This window comes from Pteropus vampyrus, unplaced genomic scaffold, assembly GCF_000151845.1.
Source record: "Pteropus vampyrus isolate Shadow unplaced genomic scaffold, Pvam_2.0 Scaffold32, whole genome shotgun sequence".
In the NCBI taxonomy this organism is placed as follows: Eukaryota; Metazoa; Chordata; class Mammalia; order Chiroptera; family Pteropodidae; genus Pteropus; species Pteropus vampyrus.
The window spans coordinates 1,102,279-1,120,549 of record NW_011888813.1 but is presented as its reverse complement, the minus strand read 5'-3'; the positions used below and the strand labels follow the sequence as shown (position 1 = coordinate 1,120,549).

Genomic DNA, 18,271 nt, shown 5'->3' with positions numbered 1-18,271 from the left:
CCTTTGTTAAAAGAACCCCATTTTTGTTCACTTGACCTCTTGGAACTGTGCTCTTCAGGGAGGTGAAGCCCTTGGTGTGGGGGCATCTTTACAGGCCTCAGCCAATGCTGGCTCTGAGGTCAATGCCCCTGCCAAGTGACTGGTTTAGGCATGGACATGTGACACAAGTCTGGCCAATGAGACACAAGGAGGTGTCTGCTAGGGGACCTCTGGAAAAGGTTTTCTTGCTCTTAAGAAGAAAAAATTGCCCTTCTTCCCACCTCTGGACACCACGGAATAAAGATGTAAAGCTTGGAACTGCCACTCTCACCTTGGACTCCTGAAAGGAAAGCCAAGAGGAGAGTACAGGAGTCAGCACAGAGCTCTGAGTCTGCCGATCTGCTCAATTAACCAACCCGGACCCACGCACCTCAGGCTCCTTGTTATGGAGAGAACAAATTCTTAATTGTTTAAGACACTTTGGGTTGGGAGAAAATCTCCTTAATATAATCTTAGAGGTTCCCCCAATTCTCAGTATGACTAGGACTCAGAAAACTGAGCTCTTACATCTCAGAGGCTGAGCTGGCCTAGAGTGGCTATGTTTATTCTCTATCTGGGTTTCTGTACCAAGTGCGCAAATGGAGTCCATGTCTCCAGAACCTACACAAAGGCCTCTCTACTAGTCCTGGTCCCAGAAATGCAAGGACCTTATAAAAAGATGTACAAGACAGGACCCCTGCCCTCCAGATACTCACCAACTATAGAGTTCATATAAGTATGCAAATAATTAACTCTGAGAGGGAGTATAAGGTGCTTGCCCATGAGTGATACGAATATTCAAGGACCACTTTTGGCAAAGGTAGGAGGCAAGACCTCCTGGGCTGGACCGATGGACTAAATTGTGCCCCGCCCCTCAAACCCCTATGTTGAAATTCTAAACCCAACATGACTATTTGGAGACAGGCTCTTTAAGGAGATGATTAAAGTTAGGTGAATTCATAAGGGTGGGGCCCTAATCTGATAGGACTGATGTCCTCACAAGAAGAGATATCAGGAGTGCATACACACAGAAGAAAGGCCAAGTCAGGACAAAGAGAGAAGGCAGCCATCTGCAAGCCAGGAAGAGAGGGCTCGCCAGAAACTAACCCTGTTGATAACTTGATCTTGGACTTCCAGCTTCCAGAACTGTGAGAAAATACATTTCTGTTATATAAGATACCTAGTCGGTGGTATTCTGTTATGGCAACCCAAGCAGACTAAGACGGTAGCATTTATGCTGGGTCTTTATGAATGAATAAGAATGTGAAAATAAAGTTCTAACTTAGTTAATAAAAACAGATATCATTTGCTGAGTATTTACTGTGTGTCATGTGATCCTGTCCAACCCTGTGGCTTTAAATACCATCTATATGCTGAGGACTCCCAAACTGATGCTCAAGCTTACATCTCTTTGAGCTCCAGGCTTAACTGCCCATGACACCTCTATCTGAATACTTAAGAGAACTATTGCTACCCCCAGCCCAAATATGTCCTCCCAAAGTCTCCCCTATGTCAGGAAGTAACACCACCCCCCATCCTGTAACTCACCCCAAAAAGCTATGATGCAACTTTCCCTCCTCTCTACATCCAAGCCAACAGAAAGGCCTCTCAGTCTTAAGCCCAAAACGCATATTGGTTTCATCTGCTTCTCTCCACCTCCATGGCCATTAGCATAGTCTGAGCCCCCAGCATCTCTGCACCTGGAGTCCTGCCCTAGCCTCCTAACTAATCACCCCAGTGCTCATCTTGCCCCACTCCAGACAGTACTTAAAACAGCAAGTCTGAGCATGTCCTTCTGCTTAAAACCTGCCAAAGGCTTTGCTTTGTGCTGAGAATTAACCCAAACTTCTTCCCATGGCTTATGGGCCCTGTGTAAGGCTCTCCCTGCCTGGTGCTCCAAATTCTTCTGATTCTACCATCTACCTCACGACACTCCAGACCACACCAAACTCTTAAAACACCTCAGCTTAAATGTCAACTTCTCAGCAAGCTCTGCTCTGAGCCCCCGATCTATAGCACCCCCACCACAAGCTGTTTCCTCCCTCTACCTACAGCCTGCAATTATTCCATTCAGCTGTTTATTCACTTATTTACTGTCTGTCTCCCTCAACCACAGTGCAAGTTACACAGGCCTGTCTGTCTGCTCATCACTGAATCCTCAGGATCTAGACCAGGGTCCAGCAAAAACAAATATTCAATGAGCAAACTTCAGGAGCTATGGGAAGGCACTTTCCCTGCATTATCAGTAAAGCAGAAATTATCATCCCTATTCAACAAGGAGGAAGGTTGTCTCTCTTCTTCTGAGATGACATTCTTTAAAGCTTTGTAAGCCTGGGGCAGCTGGTGGTCATCTTTGCCACCACGCTTGCTGGGGAATGATGTCAGCTTGGAGGAAAGCAGAACCAAGAGATGGCGAGATGTGGCTTCTTTGGTGACATCACTGGAGATGGGATCCAGCCATTCCTAAAGTTCCCTACCACAAGACAGCTTGCAGGGTAGGACCCTGAGGCTCAGAGAGGTGATGAGAGCTACCCGAGGTCACGCCACCAGGAAGGGCAAGTGCTGGAACTAGAACCCAGATCTTTCTGACTGCACGAGCAGAACCCCATCTCTTGTAGTGAGCCCGAGCCTGTCCCCTACTGGACATGGGCAAGTCTGCATAAGTCTGGCAAACTGACTGGGAAGACAGAAGCCGATTCCATGAGGGATTGAGAAGCCCGAGAGGGAAGGAGCTCTGAGCCAAGAAGAATGAGCTACCCCAGAAGTCCCCATGATGGGGCAGTGGTGAGTATGAGAACAGGGAGGAGGTGTTCCTCGGGCTGGTCTCAGCCCAGACACCATGGAACTCCTGTTTAGATCTGATGGAGAAATGAGCTACAAAGAAAGGCCAAATAGCTATTTCACTAAAAACTCTGTAGGGCAACAGGACAAGTGACATTGCATGGGTACCGCATAAGAACTGAAGCACTCTCCCAGGAGGGCACCCCCGAGGAACCACATCATGGAGACAGTGCCCAGCAGAAGGCAGCAGAAGTGGTGCCAGACTTATTTATGGAAAGCCCCGGGAGATTCCCAGAAGTCCTGGGGGAGAACCTTGTGGATGCCTGATATTCTGTGTGAGCAGGCTGGAGCAACAGTCTGGATCATACGGTTAACATGACCTGGTTACACACCAGCTTCATAAGGCAGGAGTAGGACATCGCTCCCCTCTCCTCCTTCCACCCACTGTTGCTCCAATTCTGCCCACCGCCCCACTCCCACGACCCACCAGTCTAGAGCCTCAGGCCCTGGGGTGGAAGGAAACCAAAGGCCATCTCTAGCCCTGGCCCCGTCCCTTGTCTTTGGGAGAGGGCTGGGCCAGGAGTGGGCACCTACCTCAGTGGCAGTGACTGGAGCTTGGCTGATGCCCCTGTTGACCGAGTTCCACGAGCGGGCCGTCAGCATGCAGGCAAACAAGGGGTAGAGGTCGCCAGCTCCCAGACGCTGGCTGTACTTCTTTACCTTCTTCATGTCAGTCCAGATCAGCGACTGCCAGAGGTGGCAGTAATCCAGGCGGAACTCTTCTGTGAGCACCTGTGGTGGGGACAGCCGTGGCAGAACTTAAGCCTCCTCTCCTCATGGGAGACCCAGCCCCTGGCTGAGTGACCACTGTATAGGGGGACGGATGAAGACCATGGCTCCTGCACAATGTCTGGTTCTCCCCCAAAGTCTGGCCACCCTTGACAGTCCAAGTTCAAAGCTACTATTTGGCCAGCCTTCGTCCTAAGTGCAGAAATTACCAACTGCCCACCAAAATCACATTCCCCACCTCCCTGCTGGTTAGATGTGGCCATCCAAGCTTTGACCAACAGAATGTGGCAGAAGCTCCACTTCCAGACCTGGCCCATGCACACTCCTCCGAGCCCTCACCCTTGTGACTGAGGATAACGAGACCACCTTGAGGGAGGTCTGGGACACAGAGCCTCTGTCAGTCCCTGACTTCGGCCTCCTCCACCCACCCAGGATGAGTATATGAGAGCACATTAGACGACTGCTATGTCTGGGCCAGCATTTGTTTCGGAGCTATGTGTGGCATCAGCAAGCCTGCCTTAAACTAACACATCCAAGGTCACTGAGCCTTTCAAAGGAGGCCAAGATTTTGAGATGTGGAGTTAAGGCCCCGAGGGAAGGAATAGGAGACCATCGGGAAAAACTCCCCAGGACCGTCTGCCTCCTAGAATCAAACCAGGCTCTGGGTCCTGGGATTGGCAGTGAACTTCCCAACTTCTAGGCAGGAGATCACGGTTCAACTGAACCAGCTCTGCGTCCCAAGTCCAGACGACAGAGTCTGGAGGCATCCAGTGCCTATCAGTTCCTGGCCCCCTTTCCTACTACACATCACCTCTTCACTGGGGCTGAGTTACCCCTCTCTCCCTGAAGTCCTAGCTCATCTAAGGGCAGCTCGCGTTCCAAGGTCTGGGCTGGCCTGGACTTCCCTGGAAAGCAAGGTTGTTGTACAGCTAACAAAGCGCTTCCACACATGCAGGCACATTCCCATCTACTCCACACAGTGGCCTGTAAAGGAGGTGTTACCAACCTCAACCTACTAAAGAGGAAGCTGAGGCTCAGAGAGTATATGACTGACTTACACAGAATGGCAGTTCAAGGGCGAGGGTTCAGTCTCTCCAGACACCTGGGCCATCTGCCTCCCATTGCTGTGGCCCAGAGGGGAGTTCAACGGGCTCTGAGCCCAGGCAGGACTAGACCCCGGGGCTGGCTGAGTGGGAAAGACCTCTCCTACCTGGTAGAGCCCATGGTCCAACAGGACAACCTCTGCCTTTCCCGTGTCCGGGCGCTTTCGCACCAGCACGTTCCCTGGGTGGGGGTCGCAGTGCACGAAGCCGTTGATAAAGATCATCTCACTGTACATCTTGCCCAGGTTGCGCGAGATCTGAAAGAGCAGGGAGGCAGGCGGGAGTTGAGCTGCATTAACACCTGTCTGAGGCTTCCCCTCTGGTCCCTCAGTCTGGCCACTTTCAAGAGGAAGGCCAGAGGGACCTGGCGGGCCTGAGCCGTCACAGTGGAAGTGACAGCTTGAGGCTGTGTAGTTCCTGAGTTTAAGCTAGAAGCTGAGCTCTCATCCAGTTTTTAACTTTAGCTGCACATTAGAATCACCTGGAACTCATAAATGTTGGGTATTTTTTCAAGTTCCCATGGTGATTTTAATGCATGGCAAGGTAGGCGAATCACCACGTCTAGTTCTTCGGATGGCTGTAACTCCCACCTCCTACACCCGCTCCTCCACTCTTCCCGATTTTTCTCTTCTCTATTTCTCTTATCAATCCCTCTTCATTTTTTCCCCAAAGTTGAATATGGGCCGGAAAGCTGGGTTGGGGTGAATCGCTCCACCTCCAAAGAGTAAGGCTGGGGTACTGAATAGGTGACCCTGCCACCCTCTGGTGCTGCCCCACCAGCTCCAGGCCGGTCCCAGGAGAACCCAGAGCCATAAGCCCTTCTCCTCTCTCCCTGCAGGCCCCTTTCCCTATACCCCTTCCTGCCAGAGCCCAATGCTAATCTGATTTATGATGTCTGCACAGAAGAAATGACACTGGAGAGGCCGTTTAAATCATCCTGTCACTGCCGCTTTCCCTGCCGAGGCAGTCTTCTTATCTCTACTCCCTTTTTATTAAAGCTAAAAGCCTCTTCCCAGCTAGGGAACGGCTACTGAATAGAGCCATACCTGGGCCCAAAGACGGCCTGCCAATGGATTTCCATGGGACAAAGAGATGCTCAACCCAGAAAGCTGACACCCCAGGACACACACTGCCCTTGGCGTTCCTCTCAGCCTCAGCTGGATCCCATGGTCACTAACAAAGATATCCCAACCAGAGGAGAGGAGTTGGTGCTTATCTGGTGGGGAACATAGGATGAGGGTCTTAAATAAAGATTCGACTCCTTTCCTGGGCCTACAAAGTCCTGCACAACCAGGCCCAGCCTCCCTCCCTGGTACCACACTGATGCTCCGGCCACATTTGCTTTCTGTCTCTTCTCTGAGATCCCTATGTCTTCCTACCTCAGGGCCTTTGCACATGATATTCCCTCTGTTAGGAGCATTTTTCCTAACTCTCCTTCAGCTCGTTTACTGCTCTCTTCCTTCCTCTCCTAGCTCAGCATCACCTCCCTGGGGAAGTCCTCCCTGACCTCAGACTAGATGGGGTTCTTCTGCCATACTCTCTCATAGAATGCTATACTTTTCTTTCATGGCACTAGCTCACTATTTGTATCATTATTTGATTAATGACCATCTAGCCCACTATCGTAAGCTCCAACGATGGCAAGGACTGGCTCTATTTTGTTAAACAGCTTTACTGAGGTATAGTATACATACCACAGACTAGCTCTATTATGAATCCACTTGCCTGTAACAAGCCAAATATGTGATTTTAGGATTCTGTCTTCAACATGAGTGAGACCTTTGTATCTCCACGTACTTTCTTTTTGAGATGCTGCGATTCTTGCCTCTGATGCTCATCCTAACCCCCTTAACTGCTCTGAATCCCAGTCGATTATAATTGGCCCCAAAATAGATCATTGAGAATGACTTTACTTTAGTAACAAGAGCTGCCATCCTTATTAACAGCGCTAAAAGTAGGTACGATTGTGATCCCCACTTTGCAGATGAGGTACTGAGACTCACTGAGGTTTAACTTCCCCAGAACTAAATGGCCAGAAGGAGGTAGAGCCAGGATTCAAACTAGGCGTGACCCACGGCCTTCCAGTAACCACTATTCTGTAATGGCTCCCACCCAGCAACTTCGGTACTTCTCAACTGAACTCTGAGTTTAAACAAGTTGCTTCCACTCTCAGCTTCGGTAAAATGGAAATAATAGCGGCACCACTCTCCAGGGCTAAATGAGAACATTGCAGTGCATGGGACCTTGGGACCTCTCACAGCTGCCCCTGTTACTGATTGCTCATAACACTCCGGGGAGGGTGGCAGATTACATTTCATTGTACTTTTTTGAGAGAGAAAGAAACCAAGGTTGAAGAGGTTGTCTAAAGTCCTGACACTTATCCTGTGTCACACTGTCCTGCGACCACATCAGCTCCCCAGCTCCTGATGTTTCCTTGGGGTGACATGAATGCCCAGCTCGCAGTGTCTGTTGACTTTGGGAACAGGACTTTGCCCTGTGTCAAGTTCTCAGACTCAGGCTGAGATGTCAGGTGTCCCAGAGCCACCATTTTCTGTTTCCTCAGAGAGCAGGCCCAGCCAGAGCTGGTCCTGGGAGAGCCAGCAAGTCCCCACTTCTGAGAACCCCTCTTGTCAGGCTTGTTGGAGCTCCATAGAGCCATGGTCTGAAAGGCTGTGTTTGCCAAACCAATTGCATTTATTAAGTAATAATTCATTTTACTTGTCAAGGACGCATACAGGTCCAATCAGGGATCCTGATCAGCCCACGATAAGCAGTGCAACCAGACTGAGCTGACGGAATTCCAGCCAAAAGCAGAGAAATGACATTTCATTTAGTCTGGGCAGACCTGTCACGGGGAGATGTATGATCTCCCTTAAGCTTTATGAAATACTGCTAATCGTGCTGGGCCCCCTATTACTGCATCAAAAGATGGCCCCTAGAGGTCTAGGGAGTCAGGATGGGGGACCCCTTGCCCATGAGAGTGAGATGCTGTTGCTGCCAACTGCAGCTCATACACACATGAGCAAATCCACCAGAGCAGCCCTCCCCATTTCAATACCCCATCCAGACGCCCTTACTTGGGTGCCTTTCCATTTAGGGGCTGTTTTGATGTTCATTTTAAGCAGATTTCACCATACTAGGCAGGTGGACAAGGCAGAGATAGGAGGGAGAACCAGCCTATGGACCCAGCTTCACTCCAGAGCCATCCTAGTACTGCCACTTAGGGTATGGGTGACCTAGTGGACAAGTCAGTTCACCCTGGGTCTAAGTTCCCTTAGCTGTTAAGTAAAACTAACCCCAACTGCTCTGCTCTCTCACAGAGCAATCCCAAGATTCAAGGTCAAAATGTGATTACACATGGGAAAGAGCTCAATACACGACACAAAACACAAACGTGTTGTTTGTTTGTAATGTGGTAGCTCATTATTTTAAACTTGAAAAAAAATACACCCATTGTCACCATCAAAGTGTAATTTCTAAAAAAATTAAAAACACGACCCTCACACAAAAATACAGAATAAACATGTGTCCAAGATTATTTAACCAATCGATAAAAGAACAAACATGAAGGTAGAGCTGGCTCAGAGAGAATTCTGAGGGGTTGGGTGTTTATGGGCATTTAACAGAATAAGAGCCTAAGATTCCTGGGTTACATACAAGACTGGTTATTGTCCTACAGGGCAATAAGGAAATCATAACCTTTGGGGTTATCTTCTACTGGGCAGAAATTATTTGCTTCTCTACCGGATAAGATCTACAGATTGACGTATGACTTCAATCTGAGCGCTTAATTAATTGTCAATAGCAAAGTCTAACAAAAATACATTCTCCTAGGTATTAAAAAATCCTCAAGTGGGCTGGCTGAACAATGCTCCAGAATAACTTTAAAAAACACACTGCATACTCTTGGCCTTATTTCTAACTTTTGGGTAATTTTTCTTTACATCTGTCAGAGTTGCACTAAATAGTCTCTGGGAACCAATTTGCCCAAAAAAAGGCAGCCGGTCCCCTCCCACTCACGGAGACATTAAAGGTCCCGGGAGAAACCCAAGGCATCGCTGGGCAGAGCCCCCTCTCCCACCCCTTCCATAATACTTCGCTATGTCTCATGATGAAGAATAATTGAAAATAGTGTTGCAGTGAACAAGGGGGAGTAGATATCTCTTTGAGACACCCATTTTGTTTCCTTTGGATATATATACCCAGAAGTGGGATTGCTAGATTATATGGCCGTCCTATTTTTAATTTTTTGAGGCACTTCTATTTTATTTTTCAGAGTGGCTACACCAATTTACAGCCCTACCAACCGTACATGAGGGTTCCCTTTTCTCCACATCCTCACCAATACTGATCTCCCGTCTTTCTGATGACAGCCATTCTAACAGGTACGTGGCGATCCCTCATTGTGGATTTGATTTTCATTTCCTTGATTAGTGATGTTGAGTACCTTTTCATGTACTTGTTGGCCATTAGTATGTCTTCTTTGGAGAAATATCTACTCAATTCCTCTAAGGCTGCCCCTTGCCATGTCAGTGGTGGCAATTGAATAAAGACAGGAAGTACCACCTGTTTAGAATGAAAACAGCTAACACTCTGTGCCAGGCACAGTTCCAGGCACTTTACATGGGCTGGCAGCTACCCTCTACGGTGGACAGGTGAAGGAAAAGGAATCTAAAAAGGGAGAGAAGCCTGGTCACCTGGCCAGGAGTCAGTGAAATCAGAATCCAAACCCAGATGGTGTGGCTCCAGGGAACCAGCTCCCAATGGCCAAGCCATCCTCCCTCTCCACTCTCCGCCTACAGGGACTCTCCTGGAGGCAGGAGCTACACCAAGAACCTCGGAGGGTCCCCCACGGCATCCAGGAAGGTATCCCATCTGGAGAAAAGAGTCTCAGTGGGAAATCCAGGACTGTTCATCTAACCAAAAACACACTGTTAACCAAAGCCATCGTATAGCAATTTTTAGGGAAAAAGTCAGTAACGAGTCTTTTAATTGTTCTATATGAAAAGAATGTGCCACTCACATAAGTGATTTCAGCAATTACACAATGCCTTTATTCTCGAACAGTTGGGGGTGGGGGAGGAAGGCTAGGATTCTATAAAAAGGGTGAGTAAAGAATTTAGTAAATAATATTTAAATCACAGAGTTATTTTTGGATTTTTCTTAAAACTTGAATTGCCCGAAAGTACTTAAGTTATTTTATAATTGCATGAATTAATTTATTCCCACCCCCGAGGGAAAGTCTATTTATGTTCTTTGGGGAGGGGGGGGCGTCATGAAAGCAAGGCCGAGATCTCTAAAAGAAACAGGAGGTTGGAGCTGCAGGCTATTAATGATCACATAAGTAGCCTGATATGAAGTATAAGGAGGTTAACAATTCAAACCCCCTTTACCCTTCTCCCAGTTTCTGCCCAGCCTTCTTGATGGACTAAAAGACCAGACCAGACCACAGCCTAGAGCATTCTCCTCTCTCCACAGACCACCTCTACCCCCTGGAACCACCCCTGAGATATATAAATCTCATATTACTTGCTGCTGCCCAGCACAAGGCCACATCTATTCACTGAGTGGGTCAGTCTTGGACTAGCAAACGCTGAGATTAAATCCCTGACGTGAAGGCACTGGGGACCTCTTCAACCACATGCGGTGTCGGGAGAGGTAATGAGGAAGGAAGGAGAGGTGCTGAGTTAATTACAGGAAACTGGGAGAATAATTCTAACTGTGGAGCTCCGAGGAGCTTGGTGAAAGTTTCTCCAGATTGTGCTCGAACCGGGACATCACCCGAGAGCCAGAGCATGGGGCATCCACGAGGCCAGTACGGACTCCTCAGGTCTCAGGGCCAAACAGGCTCAAAGAACCATGGCTGCCGGAGGGACTGGGAGGGGGTCCGCAGGGTGATGACTCCTGGAAGACACAGCGAAGGGAGGAACACCTGTCGCCATCTGACATTCCTGCCTAAGGCAACGACTTACTCCAAAGAAATCTTTCCACATCTTCCACCTTACCTGGGCCAATATGACAATGGGGAGGGGTTTGTTCCCTACATGTTCCCCCTACTCCTGGGAGTTTTTCCCGCTAGCATCAGAGTGGGCGGCGAGGTGGAATTCTAGTGTAATAGCATGTGCCGCGATGGACTGTGGGCACTGTGCCGACTGCTTCGTGTTTCAATCATCAAACAGTCCTTCGGGTCCCTCTTGTACCCCACTTTACAATAGGAAGCTGGGGCATCCAAAGGATGACTCACTCCACCAAGGAGGCACGGCTGGTAAGTAGCAGAGCCAGCACCAACTCTAGGAAGACGACGTCCAGAGCACCACTGGTTCCCACTTCTGACACCCCCGCTGTTGGGGACATGAACACCTAGGAACCCATCTGTGCACCTGAGCCTCTCAAGATTTGGTCCAAGAAGTTACGGAGGGGAGGGCGATGGAAGGTGTTTTCTTTCTAGTGATTTCAGTAAACAGGGTCTGTGCACCTCTGCAGCTTCTCTTCCCTGGTTTGAGCACCTTCCATCACAGATCCAGAGAGGCCCCGTCCCTGGGAGGTGGCACTGAGCACAAAGGAAACATCTCACTTGGTCCTTGGTGGTGTGGGGGGACGAGCGGAAAGTCCAAGGAGATGGGGAAGGGGAGTCAGCATTCACTCAACTCATGACCATCATTCACAGACAACAGAGAGAGGAGGAAAGCAAAGAAGATTCTGAAAGATCTATGGAGGAAGATACTCCCGTGTGACAAGTAACCTCAGGAGTTATAAATGACCTTTTTTTATAGAACTTCACAACTTGCAAAGTCTGCCTAACGATGCTGTGAAGTAAGTACAGTTATCACTCCAACTGTATAGATGAGAAAATCAGATTCGGAGTTTAAGTAACTTACCCAAGGGTACCTGGACAATAAATGGCAGAGCCAGACACAAAGCCAGGTGCCTCGACTGTGAAACCCTCTCCCCTCCATAGCATGCAGCACGGGTGTAGCCTTACCCAGCCCCACATCTCCCACAATCTGTCCACACTTCTACTATAGCACTTACATGCAACGCATGGACATAGTAGGTGCTCGATAAACATTTGCTGAAGGATGCATCTGAGACCCTTTTACTGCCCCTACTGTGACAAAGAATGGATTTTAAAATAACTGGAAAGAACAAACACAGCAAGGGCTTCGGCTGAGCATAGCAGACTAAACCCATGCACTGACCAATCCCTTCACCAACCCCACTAAAAACACTCTAAAGGAGACAAAGGCAGAGATCCCACCATAAAGAAAGAGAGCAGAAGGGCCCTCGACTGCAGACAAAAAGACTAGCAAGATTGGGGTGGAGGGGACAGGCAGCTACTGAGAAATGGCTCAGCAGGATGGACAACAGGGAACCCTGGCTGGCCATGGGAACTTGATGTTTTCTATCTCTGAGCCCAGAGAGGCTGGCAGCTGAGGGCCCCTGACACCTCTGAAAACAGGAGTTGGGGGCTTTTAAAAGGAGGATTAGTGGAAAGACTTTCAAAGAAGTAAAGCCCTAGCTCCCCTTCCAACCAGACAGAAGACAGGTTTACTCCCTGAGGAGGTAAGAGAAGACAGGTTCCGGAGGCCACCGCACATGCCAGGAGGGCCAACCGAGGACACAGGACTGACTCAAAGTCCAGATAATGACCACTGGGTGCACCTGGCCCTGTTCCCCTGCTGTCTCCCAGGCCTCTGGGATGGACAGGCTGGTGTCTTTGCAAGCCCCCATCCCTGCACCCATCCCCATTCTTCACAGACCGCAGATGTCTGTCCGCCAGGCCTCCAGTCCCCATCTTCCCCAACCCCAAACCTGCAACTTTGTCACCTTTCTCTCAGCTAATTTCACGCAAACTCAATTGGGCCTTAGCCCAGGCGAGGTCTTAAAAACGTACTCACTGAAATCCAATTAACCTTCGATAAAGGTCCTGCAATCAATAGTCGTCCTGTGGCTTGAGGAGGATCTATCCAGCCTGGGAACACACGTTTCCACACGACCTTTACTTATAATGAAATCAATGACAGCCACTGTCACCAACTCTTAAAGTGACTGGCAAATATGATCATCGGGTCAGGCCCTCAGTGATATCTGCTTCTGGGCTCAGAGACACAAACAAACAAGGGCCCCCGCCGGCTGCTGACCCGCTACAGCCCCACATTCCCCAGCATGTGAAGACACCTGGGCAGGGTTGCCTCTCGCCCAAAGGTGCCCAGACCCTCTGGCCTTGTGGCAGGTGGTTCCTGAACTTCAGTGAATATGTGAACCACCTGGAGAGTTTGTTAAAATGCAGATTCTTTTATCCAGCCCCCGAAACCCTTCCCGCTTAGTAAATTTGGGGTGGGGCCCAGGATTCAGCATTGTTAAATAAGCCCCCTGGTGACTCTGAAAGAGATGGCTCCAGTCCTAGATCCCAGCAAACTGAGAATCCTTGCTCTCTGAAATATCCAGGCAGGACTACGCACGAAGTCCAGCTAATCCAAAACCTTCGGTAAGAAAACTGAGGCCCAGAGAGTGAGAGTGACTTGTCCAAGGTCACACAGTCACTGGCAGAGCTGAAGCTTTAACCCAGGTCTCTTGCCTCCTAATCTGGTGTTTCATCACCAGAGTCTCGGGAACTGGTCTTAGGGTCCTCACATGCGAGGCCCAGCTGGGCTGGGATGCTATGGGGTGAGGGGGCTTCTTCAAAGTGGAGTGGGGATGATTCGACCAGTCGTTGGAGGGGTCTGGAGCTATCGCTACCCACCTCAGGAGGGGTTCCTTCTAGAGGCGCTTCCGGCTGAGCCCCACCTTCCAGCTGGGCCATCAGCTTACAGTGGCCAAGATGCCACTAACCACCCTGCCCCCCAGGATTTGAGCTGAGCTCTTTGCCCCTTGTCATTCCTATCTGTCCCTTGTACTTCCCTCCCCAAGGAACATAGAGCCAGGCTGTCCTCAGGAGGTAGAGTCATTCCAGGGATAGGCTCATTGAGTCTCACAGTCTTGGGGAGACTTTGGAACCTCAGAAGCCTGTTAGAAACTTTCAGTAACATGGAGGCTCCCACACTCTGCACGCAAGCATGCACTCACACACACCTGTCTTCCACGAGGCCTGTGGCTTTGATATTGGTTGGTAAGAGACGTAATAGATTGATTTCGGCAAAGTCAAGCCCATTGCTAATCTACTCTCAACATCACCAATGGTTGGTGACACCACAGTAGAACAAATGGCCCATGGCCCCCTGTCCAGCCTGAGGTTTCTATGGAAGTATTTAATGGCATCATCTCAGAATATCAAGAGCTTCCTGAGTCGTGCAAACCCTAAAAGCCAGGGGCAGGGGATTAAGGAATTGATTGATTCCTTAGGAATGCCCAAGGAATTAAGACAGTGTACTTTATTATCCTCAGGATAGACCAAAGGAAAAGAAAAGAGCTTCCAAAAAAGCCCCTCAGCTGACTGATGACAAAGATGCCAAACTCAAAAGACTATATTGTATGATTCCATTTACACGAAGTTCAGTAATGAATGAAGGTGATTATGGCGACTGAAGTCAGAAGAGCAGTAGCTCTGGTCTCTGGTCAGCGTGAGGGTGTCGACTGGGAGGGGGCATAAGGGCACCTGCCAGGTGGCTAGAAATGATTTGTGTCTTTATCTGGCTGGTGATTACATGGTCTATCCATACAAACACTCACTGAGGTATACCATTAAGATCTGGGACCTTACGTAAGCTACCTTCCCTCTCTGATTCTTCATTGCAAAATGCAGACGATAAGACTCCCTCCCAAGGTTACAATGCAAAAAAGTCTTGGTATAGGGAGTCGGGCAGTTGGTAAATGTTCATGGTGAAAGAAGGTAAAGAAGGAAAGGACAGGGCTCAATGATGATGATAACAATGAAAACCGCAGCAATAATCAACTAGCTACCAATTTGGAGTCCTAACCACATGCCAGGCACCGTGGTAAGCACTGCCGGAGCGCTCAGTCCTCACATCTCTATCAAATGGAACGACGTTTGTATGAAATGGATAAAATGACCCTTGATGGAAGCCAGAGAGAGAGGGGCTGCTTTTAAATAGCGCCTGGGGGCTGGGCAAAGCTTCTCAGTCAGTATTCCAGCCCCTAGCTCCAGGAGTTACTGATGTGGCTGTCAACCTGGTGGCCCCAGGTTCCACCGCAGCCCAAGGCAAATCCATGGGAGGGAGGTGAAGAAGGTAGAGAAGTAAGGACTTCGAAGTTATGCAGATCTGAGTTCAAATCCTAGCTCAGCCTCTGCTAGCTGTGTGATATTGGGCAAGTTGTTTAACCTCTCTGAGCTCTAGCTTTCTCATCTGTAAATGGAGTTAACAATATACCCTTGGCAGGACAGCTATAGAGAGTAGAGATTATATGTGTCACAAGCTTGGCACATATTAGTTGATTATAACAATTATTGTTATTATTATTGTTTTCGCCAAATCACTCTGATATCAGCTTGCCCAGCTATACATGTCCACAGGAAAGAGAAAACCAGCACTCTACCCCAGCCCTGACTCATAGGGGCCAACCCAGGGCATGAGGCTGGCTTATTTACCTTCCCAGATATCTATTGAGGGTCTGCTTTGCACACAACACTGGCCTTATATGCAAGGCTATTAAAGAGGGATGGAGGCAGGAATAGATGAGCCCAGGCCCTCGGAGGGCACCACCCTGCCCCAGCTCCCACCAGCCATCTTCGGCCCAGCTGCCCCTCCTCCCAGGCACCTCGCTCAGCCACCAGCAAGCAGCTACAGCAGGGCACATCTTTGTTTGTACTTGTCAAAGCTGCCTCTGATTAAACGCCATTACAGCCCTGGGCTCACTGGATCCAAAAAGATTAATGGATTTAAGGGTGCTGTCATAATGAAAATCCTACTGCAGCTGGCAGTAACTGAATGCCAGTAACCTGGCAGGGGGCAGATGGGAGTGAGAGGTCTCTGGGATCTTTCCTGATCAGCAAGTAGAGAGACGATGGAAAGGCTCTTCAGGAAAAGTCAGAAGTGACTTCCCCTCTCCTTCCCTCCCCCCCATTTCCCTCCCCCACTTCCTCCACTGGAGCCAAAGACTCTGTTCTCAAGAGTCCCAGTGGGCAAAGGGATCCCTGGCTAGATACAAGGCACACTCCCACTCCAACCGACAGGACAAGAGATGGGCAAGTAGGTCTCCTGCCTCCTCTGCAGGCAGCTCTGCCCTGACACTTCCCCAGCCCACTGAAGTAGAAGCCGGCAGTGAGGGGAGCAGGGTCAGAAGCCCCAGGCTGTGCTACTGGCCAAGTGAAAGACATTTGCTCGCTCGCTCTCGCTCGCTCTCTCTCTCTCTCTCTCTCTCTCTCTCTCTCTCTGAGCTTTTCTCCCCATCTGTAAAGTGGAGGGCTGAATTAGAATGACAGTTCTCTTACCCTTTCCTCCCAGCCCCCCGAGCAGAACTCTTCCAGGAAAGCCCAAAAGCTGTGTATCTAACTCCAACGCTAGGCTATGAGCTCCTGAAGGAAGGAAGTTTTGTCTGGTTCTCCTCTGAACCCCACACCTAGGACTGACATAGCAGGAACTGTAAAAATAATGAATGTTGTTGTAAAAGTGCAGCTCCACCCCTACTTTTGGGACCTTATAGTGACAAAGAAGAAAATGGGGTACGGGCCCCACCACAGTGGCCAGCTTTCCCTAAGACCAATTGGGTGGGAGGTGGGCGGCAGAAGCCCCTTTCATCCTGTTCTATGAAGTGGAAATAGTTGCCTACTGTTGTCCCCTTTTTGCCTGATACCTTGAGCACTGGGGAGTGGCAAGGAGAGGGGAGAGCATTGTGTCCAGGCTCCGACAGGCAGAAGGATTAAGTCGCATGGATTTCGCTCCATTATTCTCTGTGGCCACTTAGGCCTGTGAAGCTTGGATGGTACATGAAGACAGGTGGTAATCACTTGTCCAAGCAGGAGCTGCAAGGAGAGGCTGCAAACATGTGCCTGCACCCCACTGCGTGCTGCCAACCCCAGCTTTAGGAGATAGGGCAGAGGGTTATACTAGATGACCTGGAAGGACGCTTCATGCTCAGTGATTTTATAATTGTTCAGACAGCAGGCCCCCTTTCAAGGCACTGAGACCTCACCTGGACACACCTGTCCTTGCTGGGCTGCCCCAACCAAACCCATGTCCTTCACACAGCCACCTTGAGCTCTCGGCCTCACCTCGTTGACATCGATCTTGTTCTTCTCCATGTAGTCTCTGTCATTGACCTGCCCACCATCCACAAACTCCATCAGAAGGACCCGCTTGGTGGACAGCTCCCAGTAGATTTGGGGGACCTGGAAATAGGAAAGCAGAACAGAAAAGTCTGGGAAACTGGGGGCCAGGGCTGAGGACCACCAAGAGGCACAGCAAGCCAGACAATAGCAGACACTCCTCTCAGCAACAGGAGAGAAGGCCTGAGCAGGACCTTAGCAGTGATGGGTGGGACAAGTGGGAGGCAGGCCAAGAGAGAAGGGCAGGATGCTCTGCCTCCTCCAGCTAGGCCCCAGCCCCGTCCTTTAGAGACTCCTTCCTGCTTAAGGACCAGAGAACAGCTTCCCTGCCATCCTCGGTGCATTCTGGATACAATTAAAAGCCAAAACTAAAATTGGGACTTGGGGGAAAATGTGGGGAACCTCTCACACCTGAGCCACAGTTGGTGTTAAAAGCTATTTCCTTCTCTCACCAGGCTGACTTCAGGCTCCTCACAGGAATCTCAACCCTCTGCTTCAGTTTCTACACCTGTGCAATGGTTGTTTTGTATGAATGAATGAATGTTTACTGGATGAAATAGGTATGGCCATGTGACACGGTTCTGGCTTATGAGACATAAGTGGACATCTGCTAGTGGTTCTCGGAAGATTTTTATTTTCTTGATAAAAAAAGATGTTTGTAGATGACGTAATTCTTCTTAGCCCTCTCTTCCTGCTGTGATACCTGGATACCTGGTATGTGATACCTGGAGCCACAGCAGCTGTCTTGCACCCAGAGGAAACGTGAAGGAAATCACAGAGATGCCATCCCTGACACTGTCAAATCACTAAGATAATATCAGCTGGCAACTGCTCAAGCCCTCTTGCTACGTGAGCAAAATAAATCCTTTTTGTTTAAGACACTCTAAATTGGACTATTAGTTTCCTGAAGAAAATGCATTCCTAACGGATATCCTCTCCAACCCACTCTGACTCTGAGAACACCCAATCGCCAAAAAGAGAACAGACTTCTCCCGGAATAGGCAAGATACTGGAGGGCACCAAGAACTGCTGGGCTCCCGCATGAGCGAGCGACACCCTTCAGTCCCACCACAGCAGGGGGGCAAGAATTACCGATGTCGGCATGCCACGTCTCCCCACCAACTTGATGGGCTTATGTCTACTTCCAAATAAAGAAACGAGGGAAGCTAACCAAGGTGTTTTGGAGAATAAGGACTTCCCTCATCTCAACCCCCGAAACTCATCCAGCAGTAAGATAGTGGCCATCAAGTCAAGAAACCAGTATCCTTTGCTAGTTCTGCTAATGACTGTTGTGTCTCAGTCCAGTTCCTGTAGGCCTGGGTCCTCATCGGAGAGGACACTGTTCCTGCCCCATCTC

The 18,271-nt window shown here is 49.4% G+C and overlaps 1 protein-coding gene across 3 annotated transcripts in view; it reads right to left on the bottom strand.

Annotated features, from left to right (window-relative positions):
- The window catches only part of ADCK1 (aarF domain containing kinase 1), a 104,231-nt gene that overhangs the window by 5,672 nt on the left and 80,288 nt on the right, over positions 1-18,271 (bottom strand). For all 3 annotated transcript variants that reach the window (XM_023528823.1, XM_011357090.2, XM_011357091.2), the window contains 3 exons: positions 16,861-16,977; positions 4,799-4,948; positions 3,394-3,591 (listed from right to left, as the gene is read on the bottom strand). In XM_023528823.1, the coding sequence (XP_023384591.1) occupies positions 3,394-3,591; positions 4,799-4,948; positions 16,861-16,977 (465 nt within the window). The remainder of the gene's footprint in view (positions 1-3,393; positions 3,592-4,798; positions 4,949-16,860; positions 16,978-18,271) is intronic.